This window comes from Onychomys torridus, chromosome 4, assembly GCF_903995425.1.
Source record: "Onychomys torridus chromosome 4, mOncTor1.1, whole genome shotgun sequence".
In the NCBI taxonomy this organism is placed as follows: Eukaryota; Metazoa; Chordata; class Mammalia; order Rodentia; family Cricetidae; genus Onychomys; species Onychomys torridus.
Window position 1 is genome coordinate 47,957,091 of NC_050446.1, and position 17,788 is coordinate 47,974,878.

Sequence of the window (17,788 nt, forward strand, 5' to 3'; positions counted from 1 at the left end):
ATATATATATATCCCCAACACTCACATTAAAAAAAAAATGTGTGTTGGTGTATATCTGTACCCCAGCAGAGTGGAAGCAGGGATGGACAGATTGTCATAGGTAATTGGTGAGCACAGGGTTCAGCGAGAGACCTTGCCTCAAAGGCAAGGCAGAGAGAGATCAAGGAAGAAACCAGCATCAACTTCTGGCCACCACATGCATGTATACACACAAACATACACACACACACACACACACACACACACGCATGTACAGCATAGCATACACATGTACTCACGCACAAGCTACACATATAAATAAGTAAGAAAGAATTAAATCTTGGCTGAGTGTTTGAAATCATAAGATGTAGAACATCTTTGAAGTTTTTTCAGAGTGGATATAGATTTTATAATTATAAATACTGAGAATACATACCACTTTGGATAAATACTAGGATAAACTGGCAGGAGGCATGTTTAGGACCTTTTCAGATATTGTTGGAAATTCTGTCCTAATCAGAAGCCAAAATTCATTTTACAATTTATTTATGAAACCGAAGACTGCAACCCAAACAGAAAATTTCAAATCAAACATTCTAACACGGCATAGTCTAATGATATAATAATTTGGTCCTCACATGCTGAGGAATGACGACAGGGAAATGTGAAGTCTTTGTTTTCCATATTTAAATCATGATGATTCTGTAGGAATGGAAGAGCCTGTTCAGACAGCACCAATACTGCAACTCATGGCCTACAATGGCCTTGAATCTGCACTAACGCCTTTCAGGAAGTGTGCTGTGCAAAGTGTGGCCACTGTGTGCTCGGAACTGAGGCTGCAACATCCCCAACACTGCCAGAAGCCCACCAGATTCACCACACACTTCAGTTTTGAATTAATTCTTGGTTGTATATTCAGAAACCTTTTACTGTTGCCAAATGTCTCATGGCCCCCACATTCAGACATGTGATCCCATAACGGCTGGAACCTAGTTTAAGAAGCTGGGCCCACCAGTACATTCTCCACACTGTAGACAAATGTTATTAAAAAAACATTTTAGATCATGCTAGTCCCCTCCTCTAAGCCTCTCATGGCTTCCTGTCACGACAGAATAAATTCAAACTCCTTCCTTCAGCCTGAAAGGCTGGTCATGATTTGGTCCCTGCCTCCTGCTCTGAGTTTATCTTCCTCCTGGATACAAGAGAGCCACACCAGACTTCTGGACAGTGTAGAAAAAGCCAACTTTGTCGTCACAGGCCTCGAGGACCCTGTGGCTGAGCATTCCTTTGCCGGGATGCTTGCCTTTGTTTGAGAAAGGGTCTCACGTTGCAATTCTGTAGCCCAGACTAGCCTCAAACTCATACTCAACCTCTTGCGTTCTGGGATTACAAATATGAGGCACCACGCCGTCTTTTTCCCGAGACCACCACAGAGCAGTCCTCATCATTCAAGGCTCAGCTGCAAAGTCCTCCTTTAGAGAGGTCTTCTCCGGCCACTCTGGCTCAAGTGGGCCTCCCAGTCTTTTCCTTACAGTGACTCCCAGTGCTGAAAATCTGTTTTCCACCAATGATGATTAGATGCAACACTGAGTACTATCTAGCTGGTCCTTCTATCACGGTCACTGCTACACCCATGCCAAAACAGGTCCCAGCCCGGCAAAGGACAACAGCTGAACAATGGCCTCCAATGGCCTTGCTTCAAATTTTGTTTCTGAACAAATACTCAAAAGCCTGAGAGCTTAAATATTTAGCTAGAACATCTTTAAGCAAACCATATAAGCAGATATTTTGCTAATGTAAAACAAGGAATGGGGTAGGGGTAAAAAAAAAAAAAAAAAGAACCAGTATTTATTTTACTGTCCCCCAAAACTAGAGAATCTGTAATCATAAGCTGCATCTGTTAATGCTATTATGAAAAACACCCACTTTCTTTTTTAAGACAAGTTCTCACTATGCAGCCTTAGCTGCCTGGGAACTCCCTATGTAGACCAGGCTGGCTTTCAGTTCTCAAGAGATCCATCTACCTCTGCCTCCCAGAGGCTAGAACTAAGAGTGTGCAGCGCCATGACCGGCTGAAAAATACCTTCTTTAAAGGTACACTTCATAGGGATTTGTATTTCTCATTTCTATTGTGGCTTCCTACTGATTCAAAGAACAAGAGGAGACAAAATCTGCATTAGCACTCGAGCACTTAGTTGCTGATAAGTTCTACACACTGGTTTTGTAGGCCATTCATTCATTCATTCATTCATTCATTCATTCAATATATGCATGCATTAACCACATCTTAAGTAGTGTGCTAAAGAGGCAGAACAATATCACAGCTCCTTTTTCTGCCCAGGTTAGCTCAATACAGTGCCACAAGTATATGCAGAGTAACATGGGGTCCCACTCAAGGCTGCTTAGCTGGAGGGGTCGAGGCAGAGCTGTGCCATCCGGGGAGAGTCTAGAACCTAACAGCTACGAGAAAGGAAGAAAGGGAGAACTGAAGAAAACCGAGGAGAAAGGCTTGAGCAAGTGGACGAACATCAGCACAGGGACAGACATGAAGAGCAGTCATGGGATGAGGCTGGGCTGTAGCCATGTCCTTTACGGGACACTCAGGGGTTCTGATGGACCCTTAGGGATCGACGCATGTGTCCTCCAGACTGTGAGCCTGATCAAGAAACCTTTATTTTCAACTTGATTTAAAAAAAAAAAATCATTAAAAAAGAAAAAAGAACCTTAACAAAAGGATAGTTGGGATGATGACCATCTAGATCATCTAGATGGCATCGTCCACCCGAGTGCTGTCCAGTTCCGGGTCCCACACTGGGGTCTGGGGGTGCACTCCTCAACAAGCTATGCGTTTGCCGAGGGTGCAAAGTGAGGACAGAGTCCTGGCTAGTTTTATGGCAACGTGACATAAACTAAAATCGCCTGAGAGGAGAGAACCTCAATTGAGAAAACCGCCTCCATAACCTGTGGGTGGTCATGACCCCTGAGGGGGTTGACGATCCTTTCACAGGGTCCCCTAGACCATCAGAAATATACCTTTACATTATGATTCAAAACAGTAATAAAATTACAGTTATGAAGCAGCAACGAAAATCATTTTATGGTTGGGGGGGTCGCCACAACATGAAGAACCGTATTAAAGGGTCGCGGCATTTGGAAGGTTAAGAACCACTGCTCCTCAAGATCAGGCTGTAGGCAGGCAGGCCTGTGGGGCATCTTCTTAATTAGTGACTGATGGGGGAGGGCTCAGTTCATTGTGGTGGGGTCACACCTGGACAGGTGGTCCTGGGTTCCATGAGAGAGCATATTAGGCACAGCCATGAGGAGTGAGCTGGTAAGCAGCACTCACCCATGGCCTCTACAGAGCTCCTGCCAGGGTTTGAGTTCCTGCCTTGGCTTCCCTCAGTGAACTGTGATTCAGGATTTTTAGTTAAATCAACCCTTTCCTGTCCAAGTTGCTTCTAGTCGTGGTGTTTCAGCACAGCAGTAGAATAAGACACTGATGTATAGAAATGATGTTATCCAGTGAGGAGCAAATGAAGTCCAGGCACACAAACCAAGGAAAGTTTTTGGTGGTTTAAATAAAGACTGGGGCACTGAGGAATTTATAACACTAGAAAAATACGTATAGGTCTCAATGTAAAAACAGTATACATGACGGACAGGACAGACTGATTGGCTTTCTGAATTTTTAAGGTCTAGCAAAACAGTACCAATGATCACAATGAGTAAGCATCCACTTGAATTTACTGGTTCTATAGTTTTGTTCATTTAATTAACAGATGCCTGGTTATTATAGTTGCATAAAAGATACATAGGACTTTATATAGTTTTATATTTGCATATGTTTAACATACTAAAAATACTTCAACAATGGAAGATCCTGAGTTGGATTCTGGTTTGAAACATTCTGCAGTGGATGACTAGGCGCCACTAAGAAGGATGTGACAGCTTTGTGCATTTAGTAAAGGCACTCTATAAAACTGTGGCAGGTTGGGATCGAAAATATCCAAGTAGAGGCAGAAAGAACAATCAGAAAGCTAATTAATAACATGATCAAAGTGGAAAGGCACTAAACTACTCAGATGAGAACACTGGACAGAAATAGAATCAAAAGGACTTGGTTGTGTCTACTGACTTTCTTTGGGGAGATTGGTGGTAAGATAAATACCACAGGAAAGGAACAGGTAAGAAAGAGTATAGGCTGCCCAAGCTGTGGACACTTGTGCAGCCCCTTCTTGCTCCCCCACAGCTCCAGCCTGCTCACTGGCTGTCAAAAATGGTAAAAGAAAGCCAGGTAGCTGTGGCGCACGCCTTTAATCCCAGCACTCGGGAGGCAGAGCCAGGAGGATCTCTGTGAGTTTGAGGCCAGCCTGGGCTACTAAGTGAATTCCAAGAAAAAGGCGCAAAGCTACACAGAGAAACCCTGTCTCGAAAAACCAAAAAGAAAAGAAAAAAAAAAAAAAGAAAAGAAAATGTGAAAGAAACCACTTACCATGATAATTTAGGGGTCAAGCTTGATGCCACTCAGGAAGACCTCAAAAATACTTAGAGGTAACTGGCCTTGAAGTACCACCCTGTAAGAGTGCAAGATAAAGGGGAAACATGTAAACAGACTTCTTAAGCTTACAGAGTTCCCAGAGGACAAGCAGTTGGATCTGTTAGAACCGGGGGACTTTGATCCAAACCAGGAAAGGCAGCACCATTATAATGGAGCAGCAAATGAGGATGATGCCCAGCATGTGTGAGGGGTGGTCTGTGTCCAGCCACTGAGTAACTTTATATGCATAAGTGAATATGTGGAGGTTAGAGTCACGTGTCCACCACTTGCTATTGTTTTTGTTGTAATATTCAACTCTAATGGTGTTTTTAAAGTCATGTGAACGATAAGCACAGCCGTGGTGGGAGAGCAGAGAAAGACAGAGCTGCAGAAAGAAAGATGATGAATGCAATTCAGCAATGATTTGCATTTCGCTTCAGCCAAAGAAAATTCAGATATATTCTTCTGGGTTCCAGTTTTCTCAGTGACAGCTGCATTCATGAATGACCAAATTAACTATTGTAGAGCTTTCTAAAAATATACAAAGCACTCCACCCTGTGCTATAAGCAAGTTATGAAATATCAGCAAAAAAAAAAAAAAAAAAAAAAGCCAGCCCCCAAAGAAAATGCATCAATGGTAAAAAATTAATTTTTCCTTTCCTTTTTTTTTTTTTCCTAAACAAAACAAAACAAAAAGCCCTAAGCGTTTAAATTGCGACCCAGCACACTCATTTGGTATCGTACGTCTGAGCTGTCAACCAGAAAGCTGGTGCGATTACTGACTTTTTCTTTAAGCACCTAAGATCAGGATGACATACCAAGTCTATGTGGGAGATGCAGACGCCTCACTAAAGGGTTTTGCAATGAACGAATGGTGGCGTGTGGTATATATACAGTTAAGGAAATTTTAGTGTGCTGGGAATTTTGGACACGCAGGCAAAGCTAGTTAACAGAGAATTTTAATTTTTACTTAGGGACGTCAACCTGGATTATCTTAGGCAGTCCAATAGGAATGTAAGCATTTCATATTTTATTCCCTATATGGGAAACAAAAAATATGGAAGCAAGGAGGAGGGAAACAGCAGTTACCACAAAACCAGCCCAGGGTTCCCGCTGGCCACACAAGAGCCTCTGAGAAGGAGAAATTTAATCTTAACTTTGGTGGGAAACCCAGCATCTTCCACCACTAATTACAATTCGAAAGCGTGTTTATACAACCACATGCTTAAGTCAACCTCATCCACCACGTCCCAAGTGCGGCGGAGGCAAAGCCGCAGGGCGTACCTTTGGAGGGTCCCACTGGACACAATGCCCCTCCGAACACGTGGCCAGAGCCTCGCCGGGCCAAAGTAGGGCGTCCCACCGCCAGGGCGGAAAGGGATTGCTCCCTAGGTGTGGGACACACACAAGAGACGCCACCAGGAGGCGGCCGCACAGCAGCCCCAAAGGCCTCCCACGCTAGCCTCATGCAGCCCGGAAGACGACCCGACCCACCGCGCAGCCCTACGGCGCAGCCTATCAGGGCCGGGAGAGGAGGGCTGAAGGCAGAGTGGGGCGGGGCCGGACCAACCCTCGCTCTGCCTGATGGGAATTGTAGTTTTCGAGAAAGAAATCAAGGATGGGAGGGGAGGCCTTGGGAACTACATTTCCGGGAGAGGGAGAGTCTACGGCGGGCCGCGAGGTGCAGGGGCAATCCCGAGAGCCCAGTTGAAGGAAGGGCCATGCAGGGGCCGTTGGTTCTCTTCTTTTGCACCCAACCCGAGTGGTGCTAAGTCTTGCTCTCTGTCCCCGAGTGCCCAGTGTGGGGCTCCAGCGTCCGCCTTCCCTTGAGGCTCGCAGGTGGCGACTGCCACCCCTCGCGGAAGTGAGGGGCGCGCCCCTTCACGGCCCTGTGGACCCCAAGCCTCCATGGGCCGGACCCCGAAGACCAATGTGTGCCGCCGGCTGAGTCGCCGGGCTCTAGGCTTCTTCGCACGCGACGCCGGCGTGGTGCAGAGGACGAACCTGGGCATCCTGCGGGCGCTGGTGTGCCAGGTGACGCCCGCTGTAGTCGCGGTGCCTGGGGTCCATCCTCCTCCCAGCGTGCAGTTTTTTACACGCTTGGATTTCCTTTGAGGGTTATAAGTGGGGAGGGGCATCCGTGTCCCGCAACTAGGGTGTTAGTAAATAGGTGCTTATAGGTCCTCATCGTGGCTTTAGTTTTTAAAAGCTTTTGCCTTCCTGCAAACAATCGATTTAAAAGTTGGGCATCCTATTAAACCAACACGTGTAGGCAGAGGAGGAAGAAAAAAAAAAAAATGTACTTGAAAGTAGATGTAAACTACCCACCTAAAAATGGTTCCATAGCAGGTAGCTGAGGTCTTTCTTAAACTGAAATTCTTTGTATCTTTCAGGAGAGTACTAAATTTAAGAATGTTTGGACAACTCATTCCAAGTCACCCATAGCCTATGAGAGAGGAAGAATATATTTTGACAATTACCGGTGCTGTGTCAGCAGGTAAATCTTGGTGATGATTTTTTTGCAGTAATTCACCTGACCGTAGTTTTTATAGAACCACGTGCCTTCTTTAGTGCTTAGTGAAATAGGAAGATGGAAAAATGAATCCATAATAAAACTACGAGGAAAATGCATGCGATTTTAAAACCTCATTAAATCCAAAGTTGCAGGTTTCATCTTTGTAAATACTTATTTCACACAAAATTATAGCATAGGCAAAATAATACGTTGCTCAGCACAATCTGCTGCTTTATAACATTAAAAGATCAGAGTCAAGAAAACAGGTTATGAAATAATTAGATGCTGCTTGAGAGACGGGTATTCGTATTTTGTTTTAGAAGTGTTTACCTTTTTTCCCCCCAAGAGAAAGTATTCAAAGTTACCTAGACTAAGAATTATCAATTTGTTTCTCTTTTCTTTCATTTATTTTATTTTACTTTATTTTTTATTTTATTTATTTATTTATTTATTTTAACTTTTGAGACAGGGTTTCTCTGTGTAGCCCTGGCTGTCCTGGAACTTGACCTGTAGAACAGGCTGGTCTCGAGCTCAGAGATCCCTCTGCCTCTGTCTCCCAAGTGGTGGGATTAAAGGGGTATGTCACCACTGCCTGGCCCTTTATCTTGATGGTAAATATTTTAAAGCATATTCTAAACACATCCTTCACTTTGCATCTCTAAAAAAACCATGGGCCTTTTTATTCTGTGTCTACTGAGACAATAGGTCAGTCTTCCATGCCATTCCTCAGGAGCCATCCACCTTATTGTTGAGACAGGGTCTTATTTCACTGGACCAGGAAACTAGGTTTCCAGTAGATGGTCTGGCCAGCAAGCCCCGTGAATTTGCCTGTCTCTGCCTCCCCAGCTCTGGGATTACAAGTGACAGAAACCATGAGAGGTGGGGATTTAAACTCAGGTCCCCTGGCTTACATGGTGAGCATTTTACCAACTGAGCTATCTCCAAAGTAATAACATCTAAGTCGTTTTCTTATTGGATTAGTAACTAGAAGTCGGAGAGACTAGTGACTTTCAAGGTTTGCCTTAACTCTAGTTCAGTGGTTCTCAACCTTCCTAATGTAGAGACTCTTATGCTATGGTGACCCCCAACCATAAAAATTGTTTTGTTGTTACTCCATAACTGTAATTTTGCTACTGTTATGAATCGTAATGTAAATATCTGATGTGCAGGGTATCTGATATGTGACATCGAAGGGGTCGTGACCCACTGTTGAGAACCACTGCTCTTGTAGTTATCCGTTTTGGTTCATTGGCAAATCAGCTAACCTACAGTTTAGCCTTTAGTGCTAGTGAATTACCCATAACCCTCCATTTGGCTTCCAATGATTTATAGAGTGCACATATATTTGAACTCCTCCACATCTGTTGCAAATAAAGTCAGTTTTATTGGAAAGAACTGTGGGCTATCTGGGAACTGCTTCTCTGCCCAGGCAGTCTTCAAGCCAACTCTATGGGGCTGGTCACAGGAGTTGATGGAGTGGCTTCCTTAGTGGAAGAAGCAGAGCAGGTCGGGTAAGTGGAATACTCAGCTTAGGGAAGAAAGGTAAGGCCAGTCTGGACCTTACAAAGAAAGAGAGTGATGTCTGAGGCCTGTTATTCTACACTGGAGGACACCCAAGTAGAGCCTCCATGAGGCCTGGGCAAAGGGCTCCTAACTTTCAACTACACTAACATAGGACTCAGCAACACATGACTGGGGCTGGATGAAAACGGTATCGCTCTGCCCATTCTTGGGAGAGTGCCTTCTGAGTCACAGCAGCAGGGGGAAGGATCCCATAAGTCTCGGCCATAACAGTTTAGAGCTATGAATGATACCATCTTCCTGAGCTGGAAGAAGGAAAGAGGGAAATGTGCTTGGTGCAGACATTGTGGGATCCCACTGTTCTTACTGAAGGTTCTTTGAATAACTGCCTCTGCCTCTTCGTGTACTTCTATAAGAACAACCAAAGGCTGAAGTGGTCCGCCCTTTAATCATTTTTCTTCAGTATATATATATATATATATATATATATATATATATATATATATGTATATATATAAAACGGTGTCTGTTTTAAGTTCTAGCATTGGAAATCCGGACATTCTCTCTTCTTTTTTTTTTTTTCTTGAGACAGGGTTTCTCTGTGTAGCTTTGCGCCTGTCCTGGACTAGCTCTATAGACCAGGCTGGCCTTGAACTCACAGAGATCCGCCTGCCTCTGCCTCCCGAGTGCTGGGATTAAAGGCGTGGGTCACCACCGCCCGGCTCGGACATTCTCTTATATGTTCGTGATGCTCCTCACCATATCTTGTAGTATTAACAGTGACCCTTAGGTATTGTTGAGTACCCAGCTCATCACTTTCCCCAAGTCAGACCGTTGTTTTGATTTTTAAAAGTTCAGTCAAAGTAAATGCCCTTGATTAGTGTCAGGTGTTCTTCACCATGCTGTTAAAGAGTGATGCACCCACAGGTAGTATCATAGGAGATTGCTTTTGCTCCTGTGACATTCTGTTTAATTTAAACCTTTGAGTTACTGAGAGAATAGCAGAGGCGAACAAAATGTCATCCTAAAGATTGTTTCTCTTCACAGTAGTTGAACTTTTAAGTTCTTCAGTTAAGAAAACATCTATGACCACATCTCAGTAGTTCTCAGAGAAGTAGAGACTAGCTGAGGGGTGTGCCAGGCTGTAGCCCCAGCCCAGGGAAGCTGAGGCAAGAAGGATTGCTTGAGAACAGCCTGGGCATGGTAGCAAGACTGTTTCAAAAGTAAGCACCAAGGATACAATGTTCACTTTTTCGGTAGAGAGGGCATGGGTGTAGTTCTGGGAGAGTCTGGGGCCTGGCAAGCACCTTAAATGTTACTGAAGTCTAGCCTTGAAGTTGCTGGAAGATACAATGGTCAGTGATAATGGGATAAGACACATTTAATACTTCTGAAAGAAAATGTTTCCTTTTGTATCCACAAATGCTTATTCAAACTAGTGTGTCTTAGAGTTACTATTGATGGAACAGCATGATTAAGGAAACTATGTAGGAAAGGGTTTATTTGGCTTATGCTTCCGCAATACTGTTCATCCCTGAAGAAAGTCAGGACAGGAACTCAAACAGGACAGGAACCTGAAGGCTGGAGCTGATGCAGAGGAGTGCTGCTTACTGGCTTGCTCCCTCAGGCTTGCTCAGCCTCCTTTCTTAAAGAACCCAGGACCACCAGCCCAGGATAGGCACCACCCACAGTGTCACTAAGTAAGAAAATACTCTATAGGCTTACCTACAGCCTGATCTGATCTTACAGACATTTTCTTTCTTTTTTAAAATTACTTATATTTTATGTATGAGTGTTCTGCATGCCAGAAGAGGGCACCAGATCCTGTTATAGATGTTATAGATGGTTGTGAGCCACCATGTGGTTGCTGGGAATTGAACTCAGAACCTCTGGAAGAGCAGAGGTTCTTAACCACTGAGCCACCTCTCCAGCCCACAGACATTTTCTTGATTGAGGTTTCCTCCTCTCTGATGACTCTAGCTTGTGTGAAGTTGACATCAAACCAGCCAGTACACGATGGGAACTTTTTCATCTGTACATTATCATTTTTAAGTATCAGAGCCACAGAATGAACCCAGTGGATTCAACAGACATTTACAGTAAATGTTTAAGGATAAAAGAATTCAGTATAATGCTATGTTGTAAAACATGTCTAGGTAGCTCCATTTACATAAGGAACATCTGGAAGATGAACTGAAATGTGTGTTTGTTTGGGGTGGTTTTATTGTAGTATAAACTATCTAATTTTAGTTAGTGTTTATATGCGCATGCGTGTATGTGAAGGTACCTGCAGAGACCAGATGCATCAGATCCCCTGGAGCTGGAATTATAGTTGTGAGCTGCCTGATTTGGGTGCTGGGAACCAAAACTATTTTAATCTTAACTTTTTTTTTTTTTTACATTTTTTCCTGTGTTTGTGTATTATGAATTTGTGATCAGAAAAAAAACAAAGAAGAGTTAAGGAAAACAAGTTGTAATTTGGGGCTACAGACATGTGAAAGTAGTGTCTCAAATCTGAGCAAAGACCACCTCAGTTTAAAACTAATATTACTTACTTTCTTTTTTTCCCAGTGTTGCATCAGAGCCAAGAAAAATTTATGAGATGCCAAAATGTTCCAAATCAGAAAAAATTGAGGATGCTTTATTATGGGAATGCCCAGTGGTGAGATTTCTTTCTAGAGCATTGGTTTTTTTTAAAGCTCCCCAGCTCTTAAATGTTTTGTTTATTTACTTATTTTTACATTTATTTCATTTTTAAAATCTTATAAATGAGTACTGTGTTCACATCATTTCTACCCCAGCCTCTCTCCATTTCAGTTCCTTCCATGTTCCTTTACACACACTCCCTCTCAAGTTCATGACACACACACACACCTGCTGAGCCCATCTCCTGTTGCTCAGATGCGTATGTGTTTAGGGCTGACCCCTTCAGATTGCATAACCTGTCAGGAAGCTAATCTCTGACAAAGACTGATTCTCCCTCTCAGCAGCCATTAACTGCTATAGCTCTGCATTTAGGGACGGGGCCTCATGAGATTTCCCCATCCATGTTAGAATGTCAGCTGGTAGTGGTGTTGTGCAGGCCTTATTTAGGCAGCAGTATTGTTGAGATTTCATGGCTGCAACTCTGTTATATATAGAAAACACAATCTCATAGCCGATGTGCCAGTCATCTGGCTTTGCAACGTTTCTGACCCTCTTCTGTGATGTTCTTTAAAGCATTTTATTTAGAAGGACTAGTCAATGTTAGTGTATTATTTAAAAGATAAAACTTAAAAATCTCTGTGACTCCCAAATCTTTAGAATAACCAAGAAGAGAATGTGTTTTTTCAGTATCAATACAAAGTTATCTTTAAAAAGAATCATTATTACAGGCTGGAAAGATAGCTCAGCAGGTAATGGTGCTTCCTGCCAAGCCTGCTGAACTGAATTCAATCACCAGGACTCACATAGAGAAAGGGAGAACTAAGTTCCAAAACTTGTCTGCTGATCTCCCACATGCACGCACACACGCACACACACACAAATGTAATATTTTTTAAAAATCAGTAGTTGGAATTCACTTATTTATTTTGAACAGGCTCATGTATGAGCCCAGGCTAGCTTAAGACATGATGTAGCTTAGGATGAGCTTGAACCTTGGACTCCACGCATCCTTGAGTGCTGGGATTATAGGTATACACCACCATGTTCAGTTTATTATGAAAAAATTTAAATTGAAGATAATTTATAAATCTTAAAAAGTTAGAAATTGATTAAAAGTTTTATAACAATGTAAGGTAGTTTACAGCCATTCTTGTGAGCAACTGTTATGTAGATCTTTGAAAGTAAATTCTTATAAATTCCATCTATGAATGTAGTTAGGGAAATAATAGGATAAAAATTAAAACTGCAGGAGCATAAGTTATCCTGTTAGGCCAGCATTGCCCTGGGTATGCACCCTTCAGGACACTTTTCCCATGGGATGTGAGCATACAGATTACCAGAGAAGCTAGGAGGAATTGGTCTGGGGGAAAAAAAAGTGGAACATGGAAATATCCAAAGATTAAACAAGGAAATTTGTCAGATTCCTCCTCAGTCTTTAATACTACCGCTTCTAATAATGCTCGCATGCACAATGAATGTCAGACCATCTTGCCAAACTCTTTAATCACAGACCTTTTTTGAGGGACAGTTCTTCCATTTTGAGTTTTCCATAGCATCATTTCTAGGAAATTTTCTTAGGACACACTGCAGCAAATTAATCATGTCTGTGAGTCTGCTTGGTTGCTTTTTAAGAGAACTCCCAGCCTGTGACCAAAAGTACTATCTAAGCCATGGGCAGTAATATTCTGAATGTAATGTTCAATTTTTTCCAGGCTGTTGTTTTCCACAGAGCTGTAATTTTTTAAACTGCCATTGCCCCTCTAGCTAACTCTCTTCGTAGAGAGTTTTCTAATTTAAAAATTAGAAACTTGGAAGCCTGTTTACTTCCTCTGTAATTGAAAGCTGAGAATAATTGTGCCTTAAACAATTTAAAGCCTTTTAATCTATTTTCTTGAGGGGGATTAGAGAGATGATAGGTTTCTTAATTGAGAGAGTTTGAATATGCCAATTCAAACACCCAAAATATAGAGCAGTCCTGGAAAAATAAAGTTAACCTAATTCTTATTCTCATTCCATAAACATTTAAATGATTTTGTTTTTATTTGTGGTGACATAAGATTTTCTATGAAGAACTCAAAAGGGGCACTGTACTGTTAATATATGGATGCAAAACTACTTTTAAATTAGTACTCTCTTGTTTTGTTTCTGAGCTAATGTATGAAATGCCATTTTTGGTTTAAGAAAATAGTTCGAATCCATACTATATACATGTTCCAAATGTCTCTAATGCGTTAAGTAGGGCAGTAGATATTTAAAAACTTTAAGGTCTGCATGAGATGCTACATAAGGCATTGTAGTATAAAAGCATTCATGTTGTTGCCTGAATACAACATTACAATGTCAGTGTGGATGTAGGAGGACCAGTTCATAGTCTGTACTACACACGGTCTGCCTAAGAAACAGCAAACATAAAGCAAACCAAGCAAACTAAAAGCAAATGGCTGTTTACTTGGAATCTGAGAAGCTGTGGCCTCTTCTTTTCTGTTTGTGTTTCACCAAAGCAAATGCCACATTCCTTTCAGCTTCTCGATTCATCACTTTAATGACCACGTTTGCTCCTCTTTCCCTTCTGCCTCAGACCTGTACCTTGTCAAAACAGTGACTCCTAAGAACTCAGTGGTCACTGTTGTCATAGCAGCAGCATCGCTAATGCTCCTGTTGCTGTTGGCTAAATCCGGGGGACACTTGTAAGTGATGCTGAGTGAGCTCGTCCAGATGCTGTGTAAATGCTTTATGTTCATTTGTGTACATAAATGAATAAACTCATTTAATAAGTTCAAAAGACTGACGAGATGGCTCAGTGGCTGTAAAGGCACTTGCTTCCCAGGGATATAAGCCTGACAACCTGAGTTTGATACTCAGAACCCACAGGAAGGCAGGACAGACAGCTGATCATGGTGGCCCACACCTGAATCCCGGCACTCAGGAGGCAGAGACAAGTGCATCTCTGAGTCTGAGGCCATTGTGGTCTACAGCGCGGGTTCCAGGACAGCTTGGGCTACACATAGAAACCTTGTCTCAGAGAAACAAGGGAAAGGAAAAACCAGTCTACCTGGTAGTTCTCTGACTTCCACATGTGCACTGTGGCTTGTGCACCCATATACACACAATAATGATGATAAGTTTTAAAAACATTAAAAAATAAATAATGGTTAAAGTGACAACCCATAGTCTTGTCTTCCCTTGCCTTCTTCCTGTGTGCACTTAGTAACTCTGGTTGACTTATTTGAACTGGTAATTAGCCATTTTCTTTGGACACAGTACTGCAGATTGTTCATAGCCAAGAAGTTTGTTTTTATACCTCTTTTTTTTTTTTCCAGGGAGAAATACTTCCTAGCCCATCAGATTATAAGTCCTCACTCATAGCACTGACTGCTCACAATTGGCTGCTTCGTATATCAGCAACTACAGGAGAAATCATGGAGAAAATATACCTTGCTTCCTATTGCAAGTTCAGGTATCAACTGTGAGATTGTTCAAGTTGTTTTGAGACCCGTGGCCCAGGACATCTTAGGCCCTCTTCAGTCTTGTCCTCTGTCCCAGTTTTTCCCTTGTATTTTAGGATCCCCAATTCTGAACTAACTCCTTTTGTTCCTTTGCTTTGTTCTGTTTGAAGATGTGAGGCTAGTGAACTATACTATTTGCTTTGTGTTCCTAATAAGTAATTATCCTATACACAGTAGTTAGAGGTAGATGACTGATGAGATCTCCCTTCTAGTATAATCTAAGAAATGCAATTTTAATGACTAGTTTATATTAGATGTAAATTTTAGAATGACTGTGAGTATGCAATTTGTAAAAGTAATATTTTTTAATATTTTTTGTACCTCCCATTTAAAATTGGAAATGGTGCATGCCTTTTATTCCAGCACTTGGGAAGCAGAGGCAGATGGATCTTCTCTGAGTTTGAGGCCAGCTTGGTCTACAAAGCAGGTTCCAGGACAGCCAGGGTTACACAAAGAAACCCTGTCTTGAAAAACCAAAAGTAAATAAATAAATAAAAATAAATTAGAAATAGTTCTCTGTGTGTGTGTGTGTGTGTGTGTGTGTGTGTGTGTGTGCGTGCGCGCGCGCAGGGAGGTGTTTTGTTTGGGTATTTGCTTGCTTTTTGAGACCAGCTCCCTAGCTGACCTTGAACTCCAGCCTCTTCCCGAGTGCTGGGATTGCAAGCATCCACCATCATACTCAGTTTGTTCTATACTGGAGTTGAAGCCAGGTTTGTGCTCGTGGGTAAGCACTCTCCCAGCTGAGCTGCATCCCCCACTATGGTGATTTCACTTTCTAATGTTTGAATGCTTTTAGGTTAATGTTTTTTAGATGTCTTCATTTTTATTTTATTTTTTTATTTTTTGTGCATCTTCTGCCTTCAGTGCCCATGGAGGTCAGAAGAGGGCATCAGATCCATTGGAACTGGAGTTATGAATGGTTGTGAGCCACCTTGTGAGTGCTGGAAACTGAGCCTGGATCCTCTACAAGAGCAACAAGTGCTCTTAACTACTGAGCCATTTCAACATCCTCCTCAGAAACAGTTTTTAGGCTGGGTGGTGGTGGCTGTGGCGCACGCCTTTAATCCCAGCACTACTCGGGAGGCAGAGCCAGACGGATCTCTGTGAGTTTGAGGCCAGCCTGGTCTACAGAGCGAGATCCAGGACAGGCACCAAAACTACACAGAGAAACCCTGTCTCAAGAAAAAAAAAAGAGAGAGAGAAAGAATTTTTAACTGCATGGCAGCAGATGCTCTTAACCCCCAGTACTTAGAAGGCTGAGCCAGGAAGATCAGGCTTTCAAAGTTATCCACAGTGATATATCAAGTTCAAGGACTGCCTAGGTAACATGAGGCTATGTCTCAAAAAAATTGTTTTTAATTAGAAGAGAATTATTTAAGAGAATAATACAGAGAAACGTTCTGTATTGAAAAAAAAAAAGAAAATTTATGTTTTAAGTAGACGTTGTATCTATATAAGGGTTTATTAAAGCTGATTGTTTTTAAAATAGATTACCTTGCTTTTATAATTTAAGTTATATTTAAAAAAAAAATAACATGAAATACCAAGCCAACATGGTAATTTATGCCTGCCATCTCAGCAGGAGAGATGCCCAGAAGTAGGACAGCAGGTTCAAGGTCAGCCTGGGCTACCTAAAGAGTCCTAGGCCAGATTTTATCAACCCCCCCAAAAAAATGTAAAATAAAAATAGATAGGTGAGTAAATAAAGTATAGTGTTTTGATTTTACATATAAGGGGGCTGATCCAAACACTAAATTCCTCTGTGTTCATTCCAAAGGTACTTGAGCTGGGACACTCCTCAAGAGGTCATTGCGGTCAAGTCAGCTCAGAACAAAGGCTCAGCAGTGGCCCGGCAGGTCTGCAGCCCTTGTTAAAGCTCCCACAGGGTCTTCGGGGATTGAAGAGTAATGTTTAATTGGAAGATGATTTTCCTCCCAAAGCAGACCATTCAAATGGGTGTCTCTATGTTTTATTTCTGTTTATTTGAGGGCACTGGGAATTGAACCTGGGGCCTCATGCTTGCTGGTCAAGGGCTGTTGTGCTGAACTACATCCCTCAGCTGTTCTCTTTAAAGAATCACTTAGAATTGGTCAGACTTGGTGGTGCAAGCCCTTAATCTCAGCAGAGGCACAAGGATCTCTGAGTTCTAGGCCAGCCAAGGCTACAGGGTAAGACCCTGTTCTTCTCCCCCCACCCTTCCAAAAGAGCATCACCTAGAATTTACTAGACCTTTATAAATCCTAGATCTATCAGGAAACTTATTTCTGTTGGTAACTGATAAGGAAATACTTAGAAAATATTTATTGAGCATTTTTATGAAATATAGTTTTGTTTTTTCTCATAGAGGTTTTCTGTTCTTATCTCAGGACAGGATATATAAAAAAAAAACAGCTCTAATAAGAATTATTTTCTGTTTGCTTTTGGCAAGGTCTGTATTAGAATTCCTCCTTGTATTTAATGTAAAACATAGCCTTCTAAAAAATTCCTGTAACCTTAACTGTCAGGTAATTTACTTAGAATTCTAGGGTGCTATTGGTGAAATTATTAAGGCCACTCCACGTAGTTAAAAGGGAGGTTTATTTTGTAGGGTAACTTACAAAAATGAAGGGGTAGGTTGCAGGGTCTGGCAAAGGTATAGCACAGTCCGGCGGTGTTCTCTGGAGAACTCTGCTTGGTCCACCTCCTGCGTCCAGTGTCCCCGAACCAAGACCGTCTCCGTCCTCTGCCCCGCCTTGTGGGCGTGATCATTACTGAAGCCTCAATGGGGGTTGGAACTTCCAGGCCAATGCTGGGATGGCTATCCACTACAGGGTGCCTTTTTGTGTGGGGTGTTTTTGGGTCTGTTTGAGGTGTTTTGGGGTCTGTGTGTGGTGTTTTGGGGTCTGTGTGGGGTGTTTTTGGGTCTGTGTGTGGGGTTTTGGGGTCTGTGTGGGGTGTTTTTGGGTCTGTGTGGGGTGTTTTGGGGTCTGTGGGGGGTGTTTTTGGGTCTGTGTGTGGGGTGTTTTTGGGGTCTGTGGGGGGGAGTTTTGGGTCTGTTTGGGGGGTTTTGGGGTCTGTTTTTGTTGTCGCTGCTGCTGTTTTTGA

The 17,788-nt window shown here is 42.4% G+C and overlaps 2 protein-coding genes across 4 annotated transcripts in view; one reads left to right on the forward strand and one right to left on the reverse strand.

Moving 5' to 3' along the window:
• Window positions 1-6,000, reverse strand: part of Mettl8 (methyltransferase like 8) — a 90,800-nt gene extending 84,800 nt beyond the window's left edge. For all 3 annotated transcript variants that reach the window (XM_036186121.1, XM_036186119.1, XM_036186120.1), the window contains exons 1-2: window positions 5,801-6,000; window positions 4,472-4,553 (exon numbers count right to left, since the gene is read on the reverse strand). In XM_036186121.1, coding sequence (XP_036042014.1) covers window positions 4,472-4,474 — 3 coding nt within the window. In that variant the 5' untranslated portion in view covers window positions 4,475-4,553; window positions 5,801-6,000. The remainder of the gene's footprint in view (window positions 1-4,471; window positions 4,554-5,800) is intronic.
• A 167-nt stretch (window positions 6,001-6,167) lies between these two features.
• Dcaf17 (DDB1 and CUL4 associated factor 17) overlaps window positions 6,168-17,788 on the forward strand; it is a 29,532-nt gene continuing 17,911 nt past the window's right edge. The window contains exons 1-5 of the mRNA XM_036186329.1: window positions 6,168-6,550; window positions 6,910-7,013; window positions 11,124-11,214; window positions 14,519-14,655; window positions 16,482-16,560. Coding sequence (XP_036042222.1) covers window positions 6,425-6,550; window positions 6,910-7,013; window positions 11,124-11,214; window positions 14,519-14,655; window positions 16,482-16,560 — 537 coding nt within the window. The 5' untranslated portion in view covers window positions 6,168-6,424. The remainder of the gene's footprint in view (window positions 6,551-6,909; window positions 7,014-11,123; window positions 11,215-14,518; window positions 14,656-16,481; window positions 16,561-17,788) is intronic.